This window comes from Phaenicophaeus curvirostris, chromosome 1 (assembly GCF_032191515.1).
Source record: "Phaenicophaeus curvirostris isolate KB17595 chromosome 1, BPBGC_Pcur_1.0, whole genome shotgun sequence".
Taxonomy (NCBI): Eukaryota; Metazoa; Chordata; class Aves; order Cuculiformes; family Cuculidae; genus Phaenicophaeus; species Phaenicophaeus curvirostris.
The window spans coordinates 72,743,322-72,769,395 of record NC_091392.1 but is presented as its reverse complement, the minus strand read 5'-3'; the positions used below and the strand labels follow the sequence as shown (position 1 = coordinate 72,769,395).

Below are 26,074 nucleotides of genomic sequence, written 5' to 3'. Positions count from 1 at the left end.
CTTTGAATATCTCTTTTTAGACAACCACATCAGTAGTCTTCAGTGTTTAAAACTGCCTGCCTAAATGCAGAGTTTGTAATACTATCTTTAATTAAAAAAGCATGGAACATATACACACTCCAAAACCAAAACTCAGGCAACAGGCATAGCTCTTTTGACAGCATTTTACCTTAGCACTCAATACTCAATTCATTTGCTGAGTATGAAAGATAAGTAGTAAGTTTTATATAGAGCTTATTAGGCTTGTTCTGGCCTTACCTATTAAATCTGATAGTGACAGGATTGGTCCATCATAAAGAATGATGTTGGAATATGTTAATACTTTTTTGTTTTAAAATATACCATATAAATTAATAATATTAATGTGAATATGTAGTTATTAATACAATCTGTCTTTTTTTTAAGGGAACAAATAAAGAGAGTTAAAGACTCTGAAGATGTCCCAATGGTGCTAGTAGGAAACAAATGTGATTTGCCTTCCAGAACAGTAGATACAAAACAAGCTCAGGATTTAGCAAGAAGTTATGGAATTCCTTTCATTGAAACATCAGCAAAAACAAGACAGGTAAAGCTTAAAACTTAACAGATACAAATGCAGAACTCTCATCTGAATTATGATGATGCTAATTATTCTAGGCATTGACAATTACTTGGTCGTGTCAAGATATATAGAAATTCTTGTGGTGTCTCTTCTTTCTGTTGACTCACTGACAAATGGTAGTTGTTTATTAATGAGTGATTTGATTTGATTCAGTTGCACAAACTCAGAGAATGAGACCTGCCTTGCTATTACCCTTCCTTCTAGATGGCTGCAGCATTCTTAACGTTGTCATAGGTTTTAATAGAATCAAAAGCACTTACTTAGAGGTGAAATGCTTTCTTTTGCTTAGCAAGAGGATTAAGCAGACAAACGACTAATTAGTTTACTCAGTTTTATGTCTTTTCATTAATAACAAAGGAATTTTTCTTTGAAGCATTGATGCAGCGTCAGTGGGATGCTTGATATACTTTTTTACAGCTAAGCAATTGACCATAAGTCTCTTTTGAAATTACTGGCTTAATTGCTTGGGTAAACTGATACTCTTCTAAGACTTCAGAGTTCACTGTTGGCTTATTGTACCCCGCTGCTTTAGGTGAAAGAGGCAGCCATTAGGGTTTTTTCAGTGCTTCTCTCATGGTTTGCTAGGACAGAGGTGCACATGGTGGCACACAGAGTGTTACATACATCCATTCAGGAGAAGATAAGCTACGTAGATACAGGTGAAACTGGTTCTGGACTTCCGGAAGAAAGCATTCTTCTTTAAAAGTGCCGATTTGTGTTTTTTCTATTAAGACTAAAGACTTGCTATCAGTACAAACTAGATCGGACCTGAGTGGCTGAATAACTTCTACTGTCTGCATAATCAGACGTGTTATGTGCAATTTATGTATCAGGAATTGGGTGTAGCAGGAGGCGGCAAATAAAAGCAGAATACTGCAGTTCAGGTAACTGTTCAGTGTAATTCCTATATAGATTCAGCTGCATCACTTGGCAGAATATCCTCATGGATAGTATGTGTGTTATTTTTGGATGGAAGAAATCAATATTTTATTAGTGTAAATTTGCTATACCTGTCTGAGTTTCTGACAAGTTGAAATCAGGAATAATTAGTAAAACTTTACAGAGGAATCAAAGAAAATATAACTTTTGGCGTTAGAGTCAATCTCTGTTAGGTAGACTTAAAAAAGCAGAAGTACATAGCATTAATGGCTGAGAATAAAAAGCCACAAGATTGTTCTGAAGAATGTGGCATACAAGTGGGCTGAATAATTACAGTGTTCTTGTTTGGAAGGTCCTGCATTAACGGTTGTCATTGAGATGTTAGGATAAAATAGGAAGAACTTTGAAATTACATTTGAGGTTTGAAATAATAGATGTTCTGTACTAACATCTTGATTATACTTTGTTCAGCCTGTTTTATAGAGCATCAGGCTTCTTTGAGGAAATATTCCTTTTGTGTAGCCACCTTAATAAAAGTATGTAGATCTGATGGTGCATTTTCGACAGATATCTTCTACCCACCCCACCTGCTGTTTATTCCTATGAGCAGCCCCACCATGCCTAGCCAATGCAAAACTGCATGCTCAAAAATCACCACCCCTGCTCAGTTTTATATAATCTTTGTTTACATGAAGTAGTATCTGCTTTTTTATCTTCCAGACTTAAGAGATCAGCTGGAGGTTTATGTTCGTTTCAGAGGACAATAGATCAGTCATGTATGAACTGTCATTCTAGAATTTGACTACTTTTATCTGTGACTTTATAGTTCCGGAGGTGCCAACTGAAATGTTACGGAAGGGACTGTTGGCTTTTGTTTTCCAAAGCTGAGCTCCACACCCTCTACAGATAAGGAGTCCCTAAAGGTGTCTCATATATTTTAAAATAAAGGTACACGATAGGCTTTTGAGAACATTACCTCCTGAAAGTTGGAAACACTAGGTACGGTTGCCGATTCTTTCACAGTGCTGTTTATAACCTGTTGTGTTACAAAACTGCTTCTCAAGATGCTGTGTTAATAAGAGATTTTTGAGAAGACAAAAAGGATTTGAAGGAAGAGCCTGATCTTTATTACAGCAAGATCATCTAAATATTCATGTGCTTGTGTATATATATGTGTATACATATGCAATGACATAGTATGATTTTCCAGTGTCATATATTAAAAATATATGCATATACACGCACCCTACCCTTCTTCCAAAGTAACTGTCTTAATTGGGGGTCTTCAAGCAATTTTATGAGCTGCATGTAGCCCATGGGCTGTATTTTTATTGGGCAGAATTCAGTCCTTGGCTAAAAATAAATTAATATAAATTTGTTCCTCTCGGGTTAAATGGAGAACTTCCAAGTATGAACAAATGTAGCTGGTGATCTGGTAACTTCTGGAGTCAGTAGCAAGTCTGGCAATGAATAGTTAGAAGTAGGAACTGTCTTTTCCTTTCCTATGCATATCTCCCACCGCACTGAAACGTCAGCACTAATGCTCTGTTCAAGGGGCCCTCCCCATCTTCTTGCTTTAGCTCTTTCCTGTGCCCCACTTCTGCTGAAGTTCAGAGAGAATCAGAAAGGCTTCTGGGGAAGGAAGCGGAGGAGATAGAAATGGAAAGGAGGTTGTCCCTGTAGTCTGTTTTGATCGCCAGGACACTTTTTAAAAATGGTGGCTTGTGTGCTCATACAGAATGGTCTCTTGGTTCCAGCTAAGTCAGTTTTTAAGTTTCACAAAAATTCACAGGCAAGGTCATAAACAGGAAAGAGAAAAACAACTGAAACCAAGTGCAGAAATAAGTTTTTTCTTTTTGAAAATTTAGTGTATTTTATTTGGTTCTGACTGATAATAAAGATGTAAACATTAACTTACTACAAAAATGTGTTTAAGCCAAGTCCCTGTTTGACTCGCCATACAAATCATTGAGTTACTCACTGAAGCATCTGCTTAGTGGACCCTGCTGCTTGGGTATAAGGCTATATAGATTATTATTTTTTTAAATTAGACTGCTGACTGAGATTAATATAGTGTAATTTATGAGAAGTAGTGATAGTCCTGTTTCTAACTTTAAACATGTCAATACTGGTGGTTTTGTAAGGCATGTTGCATCACTTACACTCATTCTTTCACAATTCTTACGCAGAAGGGTGTGAGTTTCTTAGGTTTATTTTGATAGCTGTGTTTGTTTTTCTTTATTTGACATAAGCTTTAAATTAAAATTCTTCCACGTGAGCATATAGCTCCCAGTACTATCGATACTATCAGTGAGAGAAGAGAGGCAAACTTCACAGAATCACAGAATAACCAGGTTGGAAGAGACCCACTGGATCATCGAGTCCAACTTGGTCCGTCCCCACCAAAGCCAGATGACGTATTCTTTACTGGGCTTCCATCTGCCTGCCAGTTACACAAGGAGAAGCTGTAAGGCTGTACCCCAAATGCAGATTCACTGTAGGATTTTGTTTTCCTTGGAAAATTTCAACTGTCCTGCTAGTATTGAATTCAAAGCAAAAACAGATAAATGGATATTATTGTAAGCATGGTAGATTCCCCAAAGCATTAGATCTCATTGTTGAGAATGTATACTTAAATGCACTTTTGAAGTGTTGAACAAAGAAGTTGACTAATATCACAAGGATGCTGCTAATTAAGCATTATAGTTATTTCACCTGCCCAACGTACAATAGGTTGGGCCTCAATCTTGTGATGAAACTCAGTTGAGAACCTGTGCCTGGTCTGATGAAGTAATCTGTAAATACTGCACTGATTACTTCATTCCTACATCTCTGTTAAGATTCATGAATAACAGATAACTTACTTTGTTGAACCAACTTGCCTTTGTTTTTTAGGGATTTGCCGTATCAGTTTAATGATATTGTATGTGTTCCATTTTTTATGTAGTTCTTGTGTACAGGTTTAATTTTAAAACTTTGCTTTCAGTTATAACTGTCAGACTTAACAATGTGGGATGGTTTTATTTTTTTACTTGTTTATTGTAAGGTAAAAAAGTTTAGTCCTTTCCAAGAACAAGGCCTCAAATAAAAAGAAAAGAAAGAATTAAGATAATGTTGAAACAAGTTCTGGCATCCAACTTTTATGCTGAATGACTCCTGGATGCTGAGGAAAGAGGTTTGTAATTTATGGTAGGTAAAATAGGTGCAACAATAAAAAAGGATACATGTGCACAGTGGGTGAAAGTCAGGTAGGACAGAAAGCTGTAAGTCTGGCACTTCCGAACTTTGGACTGATTAACTTTGTAATTTTAATCATGATTTTGTGCAATATTTAATATGAATTTACTGACGTACGTCTGGTATTTAACCATCATAAGATAACGTGATCAGCTTAATTCCCTCTCCCTCATCAAAATAATGGAGGTTCTGCATCTGGCTGAGTTGTGGTTACTGTTTCCAAACAGTCTTTTGAAGCATGTCTGTTTTAGAGACAGCAAAAGATTAGGCTTAACTTGTAAGCTAAATGTTACACAAGCTAGATGATGCATGTAGGTTTGTGTATTCTCCGGTATTGGCTAAGATGACTTTACCCCTACAAAGTTTTATGTTGGGAGTGCTTTGATGCAAGCGATTAGCATTATTTTTGCTCATGTCCTCATGAATAACTTTGATTTTATTTGTCTGCTAGTTGGCTTTAGGAGACCAACTCTGATAAAGTGTATAAAGGTAGACACAGAACACTCAATGTCGATTTTCATTAGTTTCCTTTTAAGTGCTACTTGCAGAAGCAGAACATGTGAAAATTCCCATTTGTACTTTGGTATGTATTTGAAATAGTATTTCTTTGCACAGTCATATTTTAAATTGAATGTTTGGCTGTCTCCTAGGAATGAGAAGCATCTTGAAAACATTGCCCCAAGGTTATGGGTTCTTGGGTTATTAAAGTAAATAGCAGTTTATATTTTGAAGTTATTTAATATCTGCCAAGGGATGTTTTTGCTTCCAGTTCTGACAGCTAACGGAATTGGTTAATCGTATTTTGGATATATGGTCCATGCTCATTTAAGGAAAAAGTACTGAGGAGACTTGAAAAAAAATGGTATTAAAATGACTTCTTAACCTTATACGACCAGCACCTGGCTTTTTAAAATGTCGCCTTGTGCTAATGAAATTAGCAAATGTGTCTCTGTACAGATTTTCTTTCAGAATAAATTCTTTCAAAAGGATTCATAAGACTATTCTTGGTGGTGGCAATACTAGGAATTTCTTTTCTCACCCTGTGTCTCTCCCTCTCTCTGCATTGCTAAAGCAAATTACAATTCATATTGGTGATGGGAAAATTGAATAATCAGATAACAATTCAAGTCATGTGAAACCTCCCTAATCAAATTTTGTATTTCTACTGCAAAACAGGAGATTTGCAAAAAAAGTTGATTCTTGTACAGTGTGTGCTTTGGCACATAGCAGCTGATCAATGTTTACTGTTTCTTCTTCAGGAATAAATTTCCATTCCTTCCAGAAAAACACGAAAGTATGAGCTTCACTTGGGTTTTGCTGTTTTTCAGTGACTTTCTTTACATTTTGCAGAATGTCAGACTTGCAGTGTAAAATACTCATCATACGTCACTACATCTTAACAGGGCACATCATATATAAACAGAGAAACATAATCCAAGAAATAAATGAAATTCATTTCATCTTTAGATTCAAGTGGTTGTAGTTTAGAAGAATTAAATAAGCAGCAGTGTGGTAAGAATGAGTCTTCAAAGTGATGACCTATAGCACAGTTTGTGCACAATGACCCTATAACTGTGGCAGTAAATGTTAGCAGTTTTTGTTATTAGGTGCATGATATGAAGGTGGGTTGGAGAGGTAATTAATGGAAAATCTGCCAAATAGAAGCCCAGATAGTGCGCTTCGGTAGTAATAAAGTTTTGGGGCTTAATTAGTTGTCCTGTTTTCCATGATCATCAGTCTGTTCTGTTTTTATTTTCAAATAATGAGTTTGTATTGAATTAACAACCCTGTTGATGTGACTGAGTAGGCAAGTAATGAGATTGACAGTAAGGCAGAGAGGTTTGCTCTCCCGTTTAAAAGCTGCAGCTAAACACTTAGCATCATTTTATAACAAGAACATCCTCTTGAACCAAGCTTTTAAACGTAATAACGTATTTGTTACTTTTTCTACACGGAAGAATTAACTTCTATAATTACAATAAGTAATTCTTTTTGAAAGTTATTCTGAAACAGAATATACGTGAGGTGCTTCTTCAGAGCACTTTGCCATGATATCCCTTTTCCTGAATTTAATAGCATAGTGCTTGCTTTGTAAAGTAGTAGCTTTAAAAACAAGAATTGCCAAGAATTTAGTATTCTTAGAAGATTTTATTTCTTTGCAAACTCTTAGGAAATTACCTGGTTGTACTTCTTTTGTACTTCATTACCTTGTTCCACAGATTTTTTGCAAAGAAAGAGCAACTTCTTCTATAAAGAACAGAAAATAAGTGGGCCTGGTTTTTGCCTGCCCAAACAGTAACAAGTTCTCACTTAGGTTAAGAAGTAAAAATAGGTGCATATTATATATCTAATAAAGTTTTGTGTCTGCTAAATACCCACAAAAATGTGTGAAAAGTTTCAGTAACACAAGTGATATTTTCAGCATAGTTTGCAGTGGAAAAAAAAGAATTGCTTTTTTTTGTCCAAATGTTACTTTGCACAGAAAAAAAGGAGGGCTTGAAGCATAGTTATTCACAGTAATTGGTGAACAATAAATTCTTTGAGTGTTTTTCTTTTGCCTGCATTAAAAAAGTATTTATCAAGCAGCAAATGTGCAAGCCCAGCATTTTAAATACATAAATGGAGATCCATATGCTTCTCTCAAGTAAAGCTCGTAATTTCAGTGGTTTTGTGGTTTTTCCTTCCCCTGCGATGGGTGTCCCGATATGTCACAATTGTTAATGAAGGAGTTCTTAAGGAGTTGTGTTTTACAATGCAGAGAGTGGAGGATGCTTTTTATACATTGGTGCGAGAGATTCGACAGTACAGAGTGAAAAAAATCAGCAAAGAAGAAAAGACTCCAGGGTGCGTCAAAATTAAAAAATGCCTTGTAATGTAACAGGGTAAGTGTTGTAATGTAACAGGGTAAGTTTTACAAATCGCTTGCCAAATGAGAATGATTGACAGTTGCAAATCAGAGATTTTACAGTTAATTGATGACATAATCTACAATGTAAACCCAGTCAAGTTTCAGTGCAGTAATCCTGAATAACATTGGTGGCAAACACCCAAGTACTATGGATTTGCTTTGATTCATGGGATTTTAATAAACAAATTAAGAGAAATTCTTTTCTGCATCAGTGCCTGTGAAACAGAGACCTAGTTTTGCGTGTGAAGAAATTAAGAGGAAAAAGTTTTACTAGAGATACATTGCAAATGCTACCAAAGGAAGTATTGATTGGACCTTCAAGCTGAGGAACTGAGGGGACAGGACCGTAATATTTATAGTCCTTTTCAGAGGCACAAACAGGAGATCCCTAATCCAGCAAAGCAATATCTATCTAGCAACTGGCATACAGGATTTCTTAATTCTCAAGCCCTTCCTTATTGCCGTACCGTATTCCCTGAGCTTAAAAAAAAATTGACTCATCATTTCCTGAAATACATTACCTTTCTTTTCGGTCAAATATAATGCCATGGCTGATCCAGATTTGGACAAAATGGTAAGGTGTAAGTTTTTTGAGGGCTTTGACAAAGTGGGGGCTTTGAAAAAGTGGAGGCAGAAGCAACAGTGAAGTGAAACTGGAGAGAAGAAAACAAAACCCTACAACAACACTCCCCTACCCCCCCAAAAAAAACTCAAACCCCAACAACAACAGAAGAGAATAGACAAATTTTCACAAAATCAGGGTTTGTTTCTTTCAGTAACACTCCTGTAAGAGAAAGGGGGGAGGAGGAGAAGGAAGAAGAAACTGTGATACAGAAGTGCTAGGTCTAAATCACTTCCAGTGCTTTTTGAAGAAACAATCAGAATAGCTCCTTGCATATCATAGAATCAGTAAGTTGGAAAAGACCTTTGAGATCATCAAGTCCAACCATACCTGTCCACTACTAAACCATATCCCTGAGCACTTCCTCTACCCATCTTTTAAAAATCTCCAGGGATGAGGATCTACCACCTCCCTTGGCAGCCTCTGCCAGTGCCTGATAAGCCTTTGGTTGAAGAAACTTATCCTGATGTTTAATCTGAACCTTCCCTGGTGCAACTTGAGATCATTTCCTTTTGTTCTTTCACTTGGGAGAAGAGACCTTGCTACGGCCTCTTTCAGGTAGAGATAAGGAAGGAGAGGACAGGCTGTGCAGATGAACAGAGAACTCTGTTATGGTGGAGTGATTCCAACCGCAGAGTTTTATTACAGTTCTCTCCCATCTGGGTTTCTTGATAAGCAGCGATAGCTGTAGCACAAGAAATGAGAGTGGTGGTTGCAGGAAAGCTAGTGTGCCCTTCAGGTAATCTTTCATAAAATCATAGAATCATTAAGGTTGGAAAAGATCTCCAAGATCATCAAGTCCAACCATCAGCCCAATACCAGCATGCCTACTAAACCATGTCCCTAAGTGCCACATTTACACAGTTTTTGAACACCTCCCGGGAGAGCGAGTCTACCACTTCCTTGGGCAGCCTGTTACATTGCTTCACCACTCTCTCAGTAAAGAAAATTTTCCTAATACCCAACCTAAATCTCTTGATGCCACTTGAGGCCATTTCCTCTCATCCTACCACTTGTTACCTGGGAGAAGAGACCAACAACCACCTCACCATAACCCCCCTTTCAGGTAGTGGTAGAGGGTGATAAGGTCTCCCCTCAGCCACCTCTTCTCCAGACAAAACAACCCCAGTTCCCTCAACCTCTCCTCATAACATTTGTACTCCAGTCCCTTCACCAGCTTTGTTACTCTTCGCTGGACATGCTCCAGCACATCAGTGTCTATCTTGGAGTGAGAGGCTCAAAACTGAACACAGTATTTGAGGTGCAGCCTGACCAGTGCTGAGTACAGGGGGAGAATCACTTCCCTGGTCCTGCTGGCCACGTTGTTTCTGATATAAGCCAGGATGCTGTTGGCCTTCTTGGCCACCTGGGCACACTGCTGGCTCATTTTGAGTCAGCTGCTGACCAGCACCCCCAGGTCCTTCCCTGCCAGGCAGCTTTCTAGCCACTTCTCTCCAAGCCTGTAGCACTGCATGGTGTTGTGTCCCTAGCGCAGGGCTCTGGACTTGGTCTTATTGTACTGTTGGTCTTAGCCCATTGATTCAGGGTGTTCTGATTCCTCGGTAGAGCCTCCCTATCCTCAAGCAGATCAACACTTCCTCCCAGCTTAACGTCATTCATGAACTTACTAAGGGTACATTCAGTCCCTTCATCCAGGTCACTGATAGAGGTATTGAACAGAACTGGACCCAGCACTGAGCCCTGGGGACACCATTTGTGAACGGCCACCAACTGGATTTAACTCCACTTACCACGACTCTCTGGGCCCGGCTATCCAGCCAGTTTTTCACTTAGCAGAGGGTGCGCGTGACGAGGCCAATGGCAACCAATTTCTCAAGCAGAATGCTGTGAGAAACTGTCAAATGCAAGACCCCAACTAACTGCAGTTTGGCAAGATTACTTCTGATGAGAGCGATACGAATTAAATGGCTTAAGCCTCCTTTGTGGAGTCTTTTGAAAACCAACTTTGTTGTTTCTTGTTCTCTTACTAACATAGGCCTACCTCAAAGTAGATTTTTTTCTGGATACATTAAAGATCCTGCATTCAGTTTTCTTCTCTCTGTGTAATTCCTTGGGAGGAGGATAATGGAATTGTGGGAATTGCAGCTTTCATTATTTTTTTTCAGTGGATGTGTCTTTTCAGAATTTAAGGTTCTTTTTGATAGCTCAGCGAACATATGCTTCCTTTCTACCAGCTTCCTACTTTCTTTCTGTCTGTGTCCAAGAGAAGTATGTTTTGGTTTTGGTGGTGGTGTTTTTTTCCTCCAAATGGGGGAAATCTGTTTTCTCGACAATGGGTATTGTTGATTGCTTTTTCAGTTTTGGTGGTTTGTTGGTTTGTTTTTTTTCTCCCCATAACCTATTTAGTCTTGGATAGAAGAGCCTTTGTGTTTTGGAGGTTAAGCTGGAGAAAGCTTACTCTGAAATTATTGTGGTACAACTGTAGTTCAGTTGTGATGTAGTGGAGTGAGAAATCTGGCATTTAAAACAGTCTGGCTTGTGTAGCTTTCTATTCAGTGAGAAGATATGTATGATTCCAGTTTGTTGTATAGTAGGTAGGCTAAGGAGAGCAGCACCGAATGATACAAGTCTCTTAGCTGAGATTTGAGACTTCAAAAATACTCATTATAACACAGATTGCAACGACAGATAATGTTTCTTCTCCTTTTCTTGTCTGTGGGTAATCAAATTTGGTGGTTCAGACTGTTTTGCTACCTCTTGGAATATTCAGTTTATTTTCTGGCTGCTTTCTGAGTTATATTGCTCTTGCGCAAGGTAAGTGAAAACTTTGACCACCGAGATTATCATTAAATGCTGGCGCTTTCCAAGAGGTTCAGGCTTATTCCTTTGCCTGCTACACAGTAATGCAAAAGGTACATAACACCTTTTGCTCAGTTTATCATTTCCAACTAGCACAAAAAGATTTCTATAATGCAGTGTAGAATTGTCAAAAATCTTTCTTGAAAGCATTGATGTTTTTACATAAAAAGCAAATATAATGAAAAGTTTCTCTGAGGCATAAATTAGACTTCTTGGCAAGGCAGTTCAGATTAAGCTGGGTTAATATTAAAATGTTTAATAAAGTTCGTTAATTTCTAGAATATTGATTAAAACTGTAATTTCATGATTTTTCCATAGTAGTACTGAGGCATACAAATAATTTGTTCTCATAACCGATAGATATGTGTGCATGTATGTATTACATTTATTAAAAATACGAACTATATATTAAAAAGACTCTTTTATACAATTTAAAATGTGTTAAAGGGTCTACTTGGGTCTGGAATCCTTTGGAAATCCCAATTCCTTATGAATTTCAGGTTTCTTATTGATAGTCATGTTAGTTGCCAAGCCTGTTACATATGTGTAACCAGATACAAAGACTTTTGTATGGTCATGGGACAGTCTGGTGCTCCAAAGGAAAGTTATAGCCTGGAGCAGGCTGTTCATGTGGAAACAGTTCTGATTTTTCTGTTCTGTTTGCATTTCGTAGTTGCCCTTTGGAAAATGAGGTGCCAGGAGCAAGCTCTGTCAGTGCACCTTTACTGAGGCAGTGGCGTGTAGTTTGGAGCACGCACAGTGAATTCAAGAGTTTTTAATCCTGAGCCTGGATTTAAAGCACTCATTCAGTACATCTTAGGCTTTCCTCAAAGGTTGCAATCAATAACCCCATTGTTACAGGAAGGAAGGTCAGCTGCATGCAGCCCCTACTTACTGAAGGAAGTAAATAGATAGGTCGATCGCCTTTGGTCCTACATTATTGGTGTCTTTAGGGAACTTCTGTGAGCAGAGTAGCCACTACTTACATTTAAAATTTAGTCCACAGACTGAAAAGTGAAAGACCTCACTTTATCTTGAGTTTTCCAGTTCTAATTCGCAAATACTATAAATGTGATTTTGTGCATCATGTTGTATTCATTACCTGAACTTAAGAGAAACTGTGGGTGGACCAAACTACTAAATACATGGTTAATAATTTTAAAGGCTTGATCTACAAAGTTGTAAATGCAAAGATTAAAGATAAGTCAATTCCTTAGTATTTTGCAGCACGTGCTGTATTTAAAAGATCGTTATCATACTGGGGAGAAATAAGATTTCAGCCTTAAGGCTGAAAGGCCCAGAATAGTCTCTGGATATTACTTTGCACAAGTTATTTTCTCAAAATTTATTTTAAAACCAGTATAATGAGGGAAGGTTGCTTATTTGAAGATGTAATTTGCAATCTTTGTTTAGCATGGCTCATTTGAAGATACCACTGAAAGCTAGTGACTGTCATTGTAATGGTTATTTTTCTAACATGTTAATGCTGAGTGTGAAATACTGAAAGGTTGTTTTGTAAGGAAATGCAAACAGTCTTCTTATATCATTCTTGTGTTCTTCTGACTGTTGTGATTGATTCTTAGTGCTTTCCTCCTAGCTGGCTGGCTGAGAACTGCAGTAAATAAGAGTTCAAAGCATTGCTACTTCTTTCCCTACATGAACATTACTAAATGTTCACTTTGTGTATCAGTGCTGAAGTTCTAAGAAAAACACGCCGCCTTTCTGTAAAACAATACCAAGCATTTCTAATGCTCAGAAAATTCTTGGGGGATATGACCTTTTCCAGAACCAAGGCTACTCTTCCATTAAGCACGCTACATCAATTTCATTTTGATCAATAATATTTTAGAATGTAGAATAAGTTATATGCAAGTGTATTTTGTACATTTCAAGACATTGCACAAGTGTTCTATTAGTATTGGGAGATAGGCTGCCAAGGACTTTGAGCATCAGCCGTTTGTAAGCACTTTATGAAAATGAGTGTGAAAGTTTTACATTGAGGTTAGACTGGGGGCATTGCCTTATAAGTGAAACTGTTTAACACCTCACTGTTGTTTGGACTCTCCATGTTTAGTTTCTTTACCATTTGGTGTTTGACTGGAACAGTAATGAATTAAGTGGGTTTTGGCTTTTTGTGGTTCTGTTTTCAGAGTTGACTTTCAGTTCTTCATTCCTGTATGCCTACTTCAGTTAAACAAAGACTGTTAATTTTTACTGGTAGCTTGAAGGCAAACTGTAGCTGACGAGGTAGGAAGCTGCCTGCCAGTTGCAGAGCTAAATTTCTAGGCCCAGTTTTACAGTGGCTGCTGTGATACATTAACATTATACAGCTATTTTTGATCTGTCTGAAAGGTAATAGACAGAGTAAGGCAGTGATGAATCAAGATACAGAACAATATCTTAATGATTTTATCACTTTCAGTACTCAAAACTCTTAAATGTAAAGGCTGACCAAGAAAATGGGTGCTTGATTGGAATTTGGAACAATCTGAAAACTGGGCAATAGAATAAACCATTTCGCATAAATAGGTTGTTACAAAGTATACCATTTAACATTGTGCCTGATAAGGATTCATATCAGGCTTTTAGATATGCTGGTCTCTTTTGACCAGGTATTTTTGTCAGCTATAATTATCCCCCCCAATGAAAAACTACTGTGAAGAAACATAATCTTTTGTGTCTATAGCTTAAATATTGGAGCTGTGGAGATTTTAAGTGACTGTACATGAAAAGCACCATAGGTTAATGGGTTCCACATGTCTTTAACTATAAGTTGAGTAGAATGATTCCTCAAATAATAATATGTCATTGGAACATGGGATTGATTTGATTGATTTGTGTATGTAAAGATCTGTTAAGCTGTGGTGTGACTGCTGTATTGGTATGCCTGAGAAATGACCTGATTGTGTAGATTAATCATAACTATCTTGTATTCTTGCTACAAATATTTGTATTTACTTTTTAAAGCTGCGTATAGATTATTAAGGCATAAACAAAGCTAACTACAGAACTTTACTCTGTGGCAATAATGTATATACTTATCATCTAGATGTATGGTACTCACACTTTTCTAGTTTGCAGTGGGCAACATGTGCCATTTGGGATGGAAAAGAGGGCAGTACACTGAATTCTTTCCTTACCACATTAATAACATGGAGTATGGGGTATCTGTGGTCAACCCCTGAGCAGTGTGTCACCTGCAGGCTGCTCTAAGCCCAGTTTGGGGAGCAGCTGATAGAGAGGGCAGGCAGGCGCTAGTCAGTGTCAAAACAGTTCGTTCAGGTTGTTGTCTCAATGCTCCTGAGAAATCAGGAGAGGAACAGCCTGTAGCCAGGATTAATTGTTCAAACAATGGCAGCCCATTCCCCAAAGCTGCTCTCATGCAGGCCCCTCTGCCCATACACAGTAATGCAGTCAGGCACGTTTCTCCTGTACAACAGGAGACAACTGTACTTCCCCTTCCATCTGAATATGTTTTTCCCAGCACGCCCTTTCCCCCAGAAACAGGAATGCTTGAGAGGACTGTTGCCCCAGCAATCCTCCTACCCACAGTAGGTTACCTTACAAAGGCCTCAGCCAGGAGAGGACAGTGTAACCTCTCCTGGCAGGCAGCAAAACAGACTGCTGATTGTACGCACCTCATCTGATCAGGTCAGATGAAAACAGGCTGTACCTAAGCAGACGTGCAAGTGTGTGAATGCCATCTTAATGGGTGCATGTTTGTCTCTTTTCAGGGTGTTGATGATGCCTTCTATACATTAGTTCGAGAAATCAGAAAACACAAAGAGAAGATGAGCAAAGATGGTAAAAAGAAGAAAAAGAAGACAAAGACAAAGTGTATAATTATGTAAATACAATTTATCCTTATTCTTAAGAAGTACTTAAGTAATTTTTGTACATTACACTAAATTATTAGCATTTGTTTTAGCATTACTTTACTTTCTGCTTCATGATCCTGTTAGCTTTACCTGAATGCTTGTTTTAAATGACAGTGGAAACTTCATTCTTCTTAAAGTGCCAGTATTCTTTGACTGTTGGTTCTTGAACTAGCAATGCCTGTGAAAAAAAAGCAAAAAAAAAAAAAAAATCAGTCAACTCCCCACCCCCCCCCCACAAAAACCCGAGAACTGTCTTGGGACTCTTTGATGCATGCACAGTTGCTAACTTCCTATTTTTCTTACTGATTGTGAACTTCTGTTCTCTGTGCAAACCAAACAATGATATTATGCTCTGCACATTCTAACATCCCCTTTTATTTTTTTGTTTTTTAAATCTGGTTGGGAAAAAGAACTAGTTAGCAAAAGAGACTTTCATTTCACCCTTTCTTTTATTTTAGACTGACTGCAATATAGAGAGACCAGAAGCCGTTATAGTCTTCCTGTAGATTTTGCTTCTTGGCATCTAGTCTTGTAGCATTTCAGATCAACTTTAATGAATGTAAAGATAAAACTTTCACAAAAAAATTTTTCACTGCAATTTGTCATGGTTGCTCCTTAAATACTCTATTTTTTCTATAAAAAAAAAGAAAAATTAAAAAAAGACAACAATGCACATCTGGCAATGGAAAAAGTAAAAGTTCTAATTAAGTTGATTTGCTATTGTTAAGGCATTGCTTTAAGACTTTGACTGACTTTTTGTGTCTGAAGACTAAGGTGAAATCCTAACTCTCCTGACCCCCAGTGGCAAATCTTTTAAGTAGCCTTGTTTAGTAGGTACAGGATTTCACCCTTAGTGTCTCTAGGCAATACTAGAAAGCCTTAACCGATAAGTTGATTCAAATTCTTAGGTTAATTCATACATGGATGCAGAACTTACCATAAGAATTAAATAAGAACAAATCCTAAATTATATAATAAAGTAGCACCATTTTTTTTTTTTATCCCTCAAGAGTGGTATTCAATATTTCCAGTTGCCCATTTTGTGCAAAATAGGAGAGGAATTTTAAATTCTAGTAACATCAAATGAGTGAATGAATGAGTTGAATTTAGCTGCTTCATGCAAATTATTTGGAAATCCGCTATGCCATAAAAATAATGTTGAATTTGCACAAACTGTCAGCATAGAACTTGGTTTCCAGAGTCAGTGTTGTTTGTGTGATGTTCATGAAGTACTAGTTACGTTGCAGAGATTAAATGGTTGGTGAGTGGCATTCCAGTGTCTAGACTGTCATGAAGCTAGACCAAGATTTTCATGTTCTTATTCTCTGTGATTAAGTTCTTTTGTGGTTTCTCCCCTCACTCCCCTCTCTTTCTGATTGGAATTAATGCAGAATTTTTGCATTAGCTTTCATTTTTTTTGGTACTACAGTACTCCAGCTACTCTGCACTAAAGTAAGAGCCAGTAATTCCAGTGCTGCCAGTTCCCATTGTCTTACTGTACATGTTGCATTGTTTGATCGTTTCATTAGGGCCCTGGGTTCCTGAAGGTGCACTTCTTCATAGTACCTAACTTGGCCGTAGCATAAAATGTGAAAATGTGACTCCAGTGTACCCCCCATAAAATAAAACAGAAGACATTGAAGTAGGATAGTTGAGGACACTGGGAAGTTTGGAACAGGGAATAGCAGCATTCTCCTAACCCAGCATATACTTAAGCAGTTATGTGGAAACGTTAGTACAGTTTTCACATAGCTGTGTAACTTGGACCATTTATATGATGTCAAAGGGGCAACTGCATGAGAAAAGTGTTCTTTTGCTACTATGAAAAAAGAGAACCCATGGTGGAGAGCTGCAAAGCTGGCAAGGGGACATATTCAGTCTAGGTTGCTGCCTATTCTTTAATTTCAATGTGGCTGAGAGAAATAATGCTTTTCCCTGCCTTTCATCATTTCCCCACTCTCCACCAACACCCAGACCCCCTCCCCTCCTTTCAGCTTCAACGTAAAGTATGGGTTGTGAAATATTCTGAAAAGCAGTAGTAGGATAACCTTATGTTATACTCTAAGGACCAATAAAGAATAAGAACAGATCTGTAGTGTCACAAAACATTTTACAGCTTCCAAGGTTAAAACATTTTGGAGATGGGTGGTTGTTGGCACATTTTACATGCTCTTGATTATATATGAAGAACGTAGTAAAAGTCAGTAGCATGATTTGAGGAAACTGAAGTAATCTTAAGATTACTTTAAGGTTTTTGGTAACTGAGTCACACTGCATGAAAAATTAGGGCTGGTCTAAAATTCCTTACGTTAGTTTAACTAAAAACCATTAGGAGAAATTTTAACTGAAATGTCTTGGTTGTCAGATATGGATTTATGTAGCTCTAATTATAAAGTTATATATAGAACAGGATTTTTTTTTCCAGTAATGCCATCTGTAGCTACCAAGCTAATTAAATTTAGTGCAAAATCTATTTAATTAGCCCTTATTTACATTTTTTTTAAAAAAGAAAAATAAACATCCTTGCCACTGTTGTGCAGTTTTGTCTTAATATCTGTTGAGATTTGGTGAAGCATGTTGGATTGCAGCTTGCACAAGTTGATCTTGTTATTCTTTCTTTCCCTATTTGGAATGCTTTCCAAGAACATACCTGGATGCTATCTGCTCTGATAGCAACTCCTAAATGAACATGTGAATCACTTACCATGTTAATACATTAAATGGCCATGTGTCAGGGAGTAACACCTTCTTAAAGTAGCTTTATGTAACTCTGGTAAACAACTTTATCATTGGTTTTCTCAAAAATGAACTTTAATCGTTTTGCCCAGTCTCATTGCCCTAATATTTATGCTAACTTAAGGATGTTTCACCATATATTTTACAGTAACAGGACCTCTGTAATGGGTAAATACTGACACACAATCTTCTGCTCTTGTCTATACTATGAAGCAATACAATTGTTACCTTCGAAGACCATCAGACTGTAAACAAATCATTTTGTCTCAAGTTTACATAAAGCTACATAGATGGTAAATCTTTTCCTAACATTTCTTTATTCCACTGTCTGGTGTTTTCATGTTGAAAATACTTCTGCTTTTTCCTCTTGAGTGCCAACTTCTTACTAGAATGACTTCTTAATGTAATATGTTTACCTGGAATGTATTTTAACTATTTTTGTATAGTGTAAACTGAAACATGCACATTTTGTACATTGTGCTTTATTTGATGTGGAACATATGCAGTGTGATCCAGTTTTTCCATCATTTGGTCGCGTGACCTAGGAATGTTGGTCATACCAGACATTAAGTTAAAAAAAAAGGAAAAAAAAAAAAAAGACCACTGTTTGTTTTAAAATTTGTAATGTTTTTAGGAGTATGTGCTGTGAGGTGACCTGGAATTTGTCATTTTTTTGTCAAACTGTACTGCTCCTATTTATTGTAATGTAATAAAAAATAGTTATTGTGAGTTTCTGTCCTACTTTGCTTTTTTCTCTCCAGGAATTTCAGTGCCACATCTCTGCAACAGAGTATCCCAAGAACTTTGTGTTTGGCAGTTCTCAGTTTGTTTCTTCTTCTCAGTGCCTGTCACACCGATTTTGTCTTTGCCCATTGGTGTTCCCTTCTTCTGAGGGTGTGTCGCTGTGCTTTGACAAAACGCTGTATCGTACTGATCACTCTCCTCCAGTCTGTGCTGCTTTTGTGTTTTGTGCTCTGATTCAGGTGAGGCTGCACTTCCCTTTCCCTGGAGCACGTTGGGCTGTACCATCTTCAGTCACGCCCCAGAGACCTCGTCTTCATTACCCTGACACCAGCTTCAATGTGAATTAGTCTACAAGTTTAAAATTCTCTGAATCGCTATTCAGTGTTCATTCCCAGGTGCACATTGGTTTGTTTCTATCAAATGCCTTTCATAAACTTACAAAAAATATGAAGGACATTCTTTAGTACTGATTGTGTCCCATGGACGGTGAGAACTTTTCTGTAAATAAACTTGTGCTTGGCCCTTTGTTACCATCTCTGGATAATCTTTTAGCAATTACTGAGAAGAGTAGGTTGAACTTTGTATATAAGGTATTCATTGAGAACAGGTTTAACTCCTCCGCATAGGTTGCAGTTGGATTGATGGGGGAGGACTGTTTTTCACACCAGTGTGGTGCTGGAAGCTGAAGCACATACATTTCATTGCAAAGTAGTGTTACTGTCTAATATATAAGTTTGTTCTGTTCTGTAATTTAAGTATGTGAAACCTTGCTATTGCCAACAGTTCCCCTGCAGTTATTACCTATGTATATGTCAAAGATCAGACTGATGTTCGTTCGTTCTTTCCTTCTTTCTTTCTTTCCTTTGTTCTTTCTTTCTTTCCTTCGTTCTATCTCTCTCTCTCTCTCTCTCTCTCTCTCTCTATCTATCTACCTACCTACCTCCATTGCCATTTAGTTCTTTGCCAAGGGTGGGAAAGGCCAACCAGCCCTGGCATGTGCAGAGTATCAGTTCTGGCACTAGTTTGTGCAGGCAAGCCAAGGTCTACAAAGTTAAGCACAGAGCAAACATCCATGGTTGGATTTCAATTTCAGAGGAAAAGTATCAAGTTCTATATTCTTGCTACAGTACTTGCACAGCACCAGAATCAGTGGTAACAGGAATTGTCTTCAGGGTTTATATGCTTAGGCTATTATTGCTGTAATTCACTTGGCCCTGTAGTGTTCTCTGTCACACAGTAAGACCACGCATCTGCCAGCCTGCCAATGTAAGTCCTGCACTTTAAACAGATGCAGTTAAAATGTTTGAGAACTTAATTTACTTTTGAGAAGGTGCTCATTTACAGTGGAGATGAGAATCAAGTATGGAAGTCTTTCAAAACCAGAGTACTTTTCTAAGTAATGAGAACAATGCCTTGAATTAGCATTCACACACATAACTACAGGGTAAGAGGAATGGAACAGAATCATGTTACCACCTTCTGCCTTCAAAACTTTTCATACATGAAGCTTTAGTGCAAGGAGATCAAAAGTAGTTTAGAAAAACTTACTACCCGTATAATACAAACCCCAAATACTCCAAGTAACTACCTAAGGGTAAGCAAAATCCTAATTTGTGCTTTAGATGGGTTGGAAGGATTAAGTTTCATTTCTTCTGAGGGTTACAGGTCTTTTATTGTTTGGTTTTATGTATTTGTATAGTTACATGCACACTTATTAATACCTATTATTGATTGTCATCACTGTAGTAGCGGTGTTTCAGAGCTCTGTATTTTCTGAGAAAGTACAAAGCTTCCAGCTCTTTGATAACAAATTCTCCTCGTGCAATTAGTTGCTTAATTTTTTCAGGATCTTTCTCATCTTTATTTTTTAGAAAAGCTGCTTTCAAACGGCTTCTAAAGTAGTCTGCTCCTTTGGGATACTCCCTTCCGAGGTACAGCAGCTTGAAGGAGAAAAAAAAGATTGAGTACAAAGTACAAGAAGGGTTTTGTCTGGTTAAGGGAAGTGCTCCTGGCATTTGAGACACTTACATTTTTGTACAGATTCAACACTTCACCTCTTAAAGACTTGGCCATTCTCACATTTCAGGCAACTCTATTCTCGTCTGCTTTTTGTTTGTTTTACCTGAAGAATAATCAGTTCAATGTTAGCTTTCTGTGGAAGTCATCCAGTCTCATCCTCCATGTAGGGCCCGTGCCATTTCTAACCAGGCTCCTTACCTGATCAGGCTCCAATTCCTCCAACTCCATTATTACACAATGGTTTAGGTTGGGAAGGACCTTTAAGACCGTTGAGTCAGTCAGATCATCGAGCTGAGTCATTGCTCAGGGATATGGTTTAGTATTGGACAGGTACGGTTGGACTTCATGATCTGAAAGGTGTTTTCCAACCAAACAGTTCTGTAAGTCCAACCATAAGCCATTATCTTGTTCTGCTCTCCCTCTCTTCTGCTTTTGGCTTCTTTTTGATTCTGCCTAGTTTCTCATCTCTCATCTGCCCTTATCTCAAACCCAACACAAACCCTTTCCCTTGCCCCAACACTTGTTTATCCCTGTGTTGTACATAGGCCACTTCCATACAGGCCCAGAAATTCCTGCCCATATGCCGTCCTGCCTTATCTGCCCTCTCACAGGGAAATATATTCATACACAAGTGTGTATAAACATGTATAATGGTAAACACCATAAAATCATAGAATGGTTTTGCCTGGAAGGGACCCTAAAGATCATACGGTTTCAACCCCCCTGCCTCAAGGCCCCATACAATGAGGCCTTAAACACCATCAGGGAAGGAACAGCCAGCCACGACTTCTCTGGTCAACCTTGGCCAGCACCTCACCACCCTCATAGTAAAAAAATTTCATCCTAATATGTACTCTAAATCTCCCCTCTTTCAGCTTAAAACCACTACCCCTCATCCAGTCACTAAACTCCCCAATAAAGAGTCCATTCCCCAGCTTTAAACAGGCAAGTCTGGCATTTACAAGCATCTAATCCAGAAGACAACTAACAAAAAGTTCCTTTTACTGTCATAAAATCCTAACTGCAACTCAAGACAGTTGACTACTCAGCCTCTAGGTTAATCCTCAAATCACTGTATTTTAAAATTGTGTTTCTCAGAAATTATCCTCCTTATAAGTTTTTTTGCAGTCTGGGTATACATTTAAAAAAACCCAGAATATAGGGCAGGTAACACACAAAATCACAGAATCCTAGAATGGTTTGGATGGAAAGGGACCACAAAGATCATCCAGTTCCAACCTCCCTGCCATGGACAGGGACACCTCCCACTGGATCAGGTTGCCCAAAGCCTCATCCAACCTGGCCTTGAACACCCCCAGGAATAGGGCAGCTGCAACTTCTCTGCTCAACCTGTGCAATTAACTCACCACCCACAGAGAAAATATCCTAATATCTAATCCAAATTTCCCCTCTTTCAGCTTCAAACCATTACCCTCCTACTGTCCCTCCACCCCCTGATACAGAGCCCCTCCCCAGCTTTCCTGTAGCCCCCTCTAAGTACTGGAAGGTTGCTATAAGGTCTCCCCGGACCCTTCTCTTCTCCAGGCTGAACAACCCCGACTCTCTCAGCCTGTTCTCATGGCAGAGGTGCTCTAGCCCTCCGATCACCGTCGCAGTCCCCTCTCTATACCCATACATACATCACATACACGAACGCGAGTGGCAGAGGGGAAAGAGAAGGTCAGCTCCTCACCGCTCCTTGCCGTAAACCTCTACAGGAGCCGCTTTACGGCAAAGCCGTAACGAGAGGCACAGCCGGGCGGGCGGCAGCTCCGGGTCAGGGGCGGAGCGGGAGGGCGAACGCGATTGGCGGCAGCTGGCGCGCGGGAGGAGGGGCCGGTCGCCTAAGCGACGCGGCGGCGTCATGGTGAGAGCGCGAGGGGCCGGCGGGGTGGCGTGGAGCGAGGGTTAGCGGGGGTATCGTAGGGTAGTGGGATCGTAGAACAGCTCGGGTTGGAAGGGACCTTAAAGCCCAACCAGTTCCAACGCCCCTGCCATGGGCAGGGACACCTCCCACTAGATCAGGCTGCCCAAGGCCCCATCCAACCTGGCCCTGAACACCTTCATGGATGGGGCAGCCACAGCTTCCCTGGGCAACCTGAGCCAGTGTCTCACCACTCTCATCGTGAAGAAATTCCTTCTTATGTCTAGTCTACATCTGCCCCTCTCCAGTTTATACCCATTGCCCCTAGTCCTGTCACTACAAACCTTTGTAAACAGTCCCTCCCCAGCTTTCCTGTAGCCCTTTCAGGTATTGGAAGGTCACTATAAGGTCTCCTCAGAGCCTTCTCTTCTCCAGACTAAACAACCCCAGCTCTCTCAGCCTGTCCTTGTATGGGAGGTGCTCCAACCCTTTCATCATCTTTGTAGCCTTCCTCTGGAGCCGCTCCAACAGTTCCATATCCTTCTTATGTTGAGGATTCCAGAACCGGATGCAATACTCCAGATGGGGTCTCACAAGAGAGGAACAGAAGGGCAGAATCACCTCCCTCGATCTGCTGACCACGCTTCTTTTTATGCAGCCCAGGATATGTTTGGCCTTCTGGGAAAGGTTGTTCACTCAGAGTGTGGTGGAGCACTGGAGCAGCCCCCCAGGGAAGCAGTGATAGCACCAAGCCTGACAATATTCGGGAAGCTTTTGGACGGTGCCCTCAGACACATGGTGTGAGTGTCGGGGGTGTCCTTTCCAGGGACAGGAGCTGGGATCGGTGGCATATGTGGCCCCTTCCAGCTCAGGACACTGTAATTTTATGAAAATAAATTTAAGGCTTTGAAAACCCTGTGCAGTGCTACAGGCATGGGGAAGAGTGCCTGGAGAGCTGTCTGGCAGGGAAGGACCTCGGTGAGGTGGTCGACAGACAGCTGAATATGAGCCAGCAGTGTGCCCAGGTGGCCAAGAAGGCCAACAGCATCCTGGCTTGTATTAGAAACAACATGGCCAGCAGGACCAGGGAACTGATTCTCCCCCTGTACTCAGCACTGGTCAGGCTGCACCTCAAATGCTGTGTTCAGTTTTGAGCCTCTCACTCCAAGAAAGACACTGATGTGCTGGAGCATGTCCGGCGAAGAGTAACAAAGCTGGTGAAGGGACTGGAGTACAAATGTTATGAGGAGAGGTTGAGGGAACTGGGGTTGTTTTGTCTGGAGAAGAGGTGGCTGAGGGGAGACCTTATCACCCTCTACCACTACCTGAAAGGGAGGGTTATGGTGAGGTGGTTGTTGGTCTCTTCTCCCAGGTAACAAGTGGTAGGATGAGAGGAAATGGCCTCAAGTGGCGTCAAGAGATTTAGGTTGGGTATTAGGAAAATTTTCTTTACTGAGAGAGTGGTGAAGCAATGTAACAGGCTGCCCAAGGAAGTGGTAGACTCGCCATCCCTGGAGGTGTTCAAAAACTGTGTAGATGTGGCACTTAGGGACATGGTTTAGTAGGCATGGTGGTATTGGGCTGATGGTTGGACTTGATGATCTTGGAGATCTTTTCCAACCTTAATGATTCTATGATTTTATGAAAGATTACCTGAAGGGCACACTAGCTTTCCTGCAACCACCACTCTCATTTCTTGTGCTACGGTTTGTTGCTATCACTGCTTATCAAGAAACCCAGATGAGAGAGAACTGTAATAAAACTTTGCTGTTGGAATCACTCCACCATAACAGAGTTCTCTGTTCATCTGCACAGCCTGTCTTCTCCTTCGTCCCCTTCCACCACCCCACAGGGAATGTCCTTATTTGGGTAATTAATGACACCAAAGTTATATAAATTCACATGGCAATATTTAGACATTGCCCAGAAAAGATAACTGGGGAATCAAATAAGGTATTCACTGTTAGATATTCAGCTTTCTGGAAAGCCTTCTTATTTCCTGTAGTCATCTGGAGAAGGCTTCTAATTAAATTTCTTTGCTTCATGTGTAGTTTCCCTGTAAATAAGAAGACTCCACCAGTGCTTCTGTGTTCTACTAAGTCGTCACATGATGTATTTTAGTGTTATTAGGAGGAGCACACAGCATCAGTTGATCAGATTACATCTCTTGACTTAAATTGTATCTTGAACTAAATTACATCTTTGTTGTGTGTTGATTTTTTAACAGTGGGAATAAGTAGATATACTTCTATAACCACAAGTGTAGTCTAGACTGAAAAACTGATGGCCTGGAGTCACATGTTAGTGGCTGATTTTCTGCAATATTGAAATTGTTATTAGAATTTTTCAATAGTTAATCTAATCTAATCTAATCTAATCTAATCTAATCTAATCTAATCTAATTTTACAGAATAGTTGTGTTTTCTAATTAGTCCTTAATGCTCAATGCCCTGTTCTCTGATGCTCACTTTCTGTTTTTTGTTTTTGTTTTCTCCTCTGATCTTCTAGGGTCCAAAAAAGAAAAAAAAGGTAGGTAGGCAGAAATATGCTCTGGTTCACACACAACATTTTGACCCTCATAGTGTTCACTTAGGCATTGTGCTGGGACTGTTCAGTTATTTTGGAAATTAAATTAGTAAAATTTCAAAGCACTTCATACTGAAATTAAAGTAAGCATCAGTTTCTCCTGGACTTAACGTCTGCAAAACATTATTTTTACGAGGTTCTGTCATAGTAAAGGTGCTTGACACTGCAGTTGTATGCAAATGTGCTTTTTAGAAAAGAAAAAGGTGGGATTTTTTGGTTTTTTTTTAAGCTGTATTTCTTCTGAGCCAGCTAGTCAGGCTCAATCAAATTTGAAAGAGAAATAGGCATCCCAGGACACTTAGCATATGTGCCTTTTGGAAGGAGGTCAAGTCATGTTCCTGCAGAGCTACCAGAGAGAAAGTGGCGAGCGTGACTGCTGTGTGTTTTGTTTGGCAGTGGATGTCTGGGAAGAGAGCCAGTGTCCTGGCTTTGAGCTGCAAGCTAGACACAGAACAGGATGGGTAGGGGGAACAACAGACACAAGTGCACATGGATTGCATAAATTTATGTCAGTGGGTTATTCTTAATTCAGTGATAATGACATTATCCACCCCTCCCCCAAAAGAGCACATGCAAATGTATGCCTTGGAGAGCTCTGCATCTCAGATTTGTCAGTAAAGGAAAAGAAGTTGTCTAAAGAGTGATTATGAGTAAATCAATTTTGCATTTTCACTGAAAGAAAAGTAATCTAAAAAACCTCTTTGTTTTTTAATGAGAAGGAACTGATTCTTCCCTGAAATCTTAATGGGTAGAACTGTGGTTTTTACTCATTGTTGTTGGCGAATTTTGCAAGTAAATGTTTTGGTAACAATTTTTTTTTTCAGGCCTTGTCTCTGCAGCATCTGCCTGCAGGAACAGCTCCTCAGTGTCACTCCATCAACCCCAGATGGAGTCAAGGCACATTGGCTGCAAGTTCATTACATGTGCAGTACAGTGGCAATGTTACCCGTGTAAACACTGAGCAAAACTGGATAAAGACAATTTAGTAACTACACGCTTGGTGACTATTGCATCACTAGGCCACTTTTGCCTACTGCATTAGCAGGAAATTGGTGTATTTCTCTTGTGTGTCTTCATTTTAAGTGCCGGGTTTTAGTGACAATTCTGACCTTACGCATTTGACCTTACTGCGTCAACACAAAAAGACATTGAACACAAACCCCAAGAAAAATGATAGTAA

General features: G+C 39.3%; 3 protein-coding genes across 11 annotated transcripts in view; 2 read left to right on the top strand and 1 right to left on the bottom strand.

Moving 5' to 3' along the window:
• The window catches only part of KRAS (KRAS proto-oncogene, GTPase), a 28,243-nt gene extending 9,833 nt beyond the window's left edge, over positions 1-18,410 (top strand). Inside the window, exons 4-7 of one of the 4 annotated variants that reach the window (XM_069862797.1) lie at positions 406-565; positions 7,476-7,591; position 8,386; positions 14,802-18,410. In XM_069862797.1, the coding sequence (XP_069718898.1) occupies positions 406-565; positions 7,476-7,591; position 8,386; positions 14,802-14,918 (394 nt within the window). In that variant the 3' untranslated portion in view covers positions 14,919-18,410. Of the gene's footprint in view, positions 1-405; positions 566-7,475; positions 7,600-8,385; positions 8,387-14,801 lie in introns of all 4 variants that reach the window. The other 3 variants (XM_069862786.1, XM_069862770.1, XM_069862778.1) reach the window with 3 other exon arrangements.
• ITPR2 (inositol 1,4,5-trisphosphate receptor type 2) overlaps positions 1-26,074 on the top strand; it is a 998,050-nt gene that overhangs the window by 764,457 nt on the left and 207,519 nt on the right. The window lies entirely within an intron of this gene.
• On the bottom strand, positions 15,053-22,205 carry ETFRF1 (electron transfer flavoprotein regulatory factor 1). Of its 6 annotated transcripts, none has more exons than XM_069862848.1 (4): positions 22,085-22,166; positions 20,454-20,547; positions 20,147-20,365; positions 15,053-15,123 (listed from the first exon to the last, which is right to left on the bottom strand). In XM_069862848.1, the coding sequence occupies exons 2-3, from the start codon at positions 20,496-20,498 to the stop codon at positions 20,150-20,152; spliced, it is 261 nt and encodes an 86-aa protein (XP_069718949.1). In that variant the 5' UTR covers positions 20,499-20,547; positions 22,085-22,166; the 3' UTR covers positions 15,053-15,123; positions 20,147-20,149. The 6 variants fall into 6 exon arrangements, with proteins under 6 accessions (XP_069718949.1, XP_069718932.1, XP_069718941.1 ...); XM_069862831.1 differs by lacking the exon at positions 15,053-15,123 and adding an exon at positions 20,643-20,794 and having other exon boundaries at positions 20,067-20,365; positions 22,085-22,147; XM_069862840.1 differs by lacking the exon at positions 15,053-15,123 and adding an exon at positions 20,643-20,794 and having other exon boundaries at positions 20,067-20,365; positions 22,094-22,147.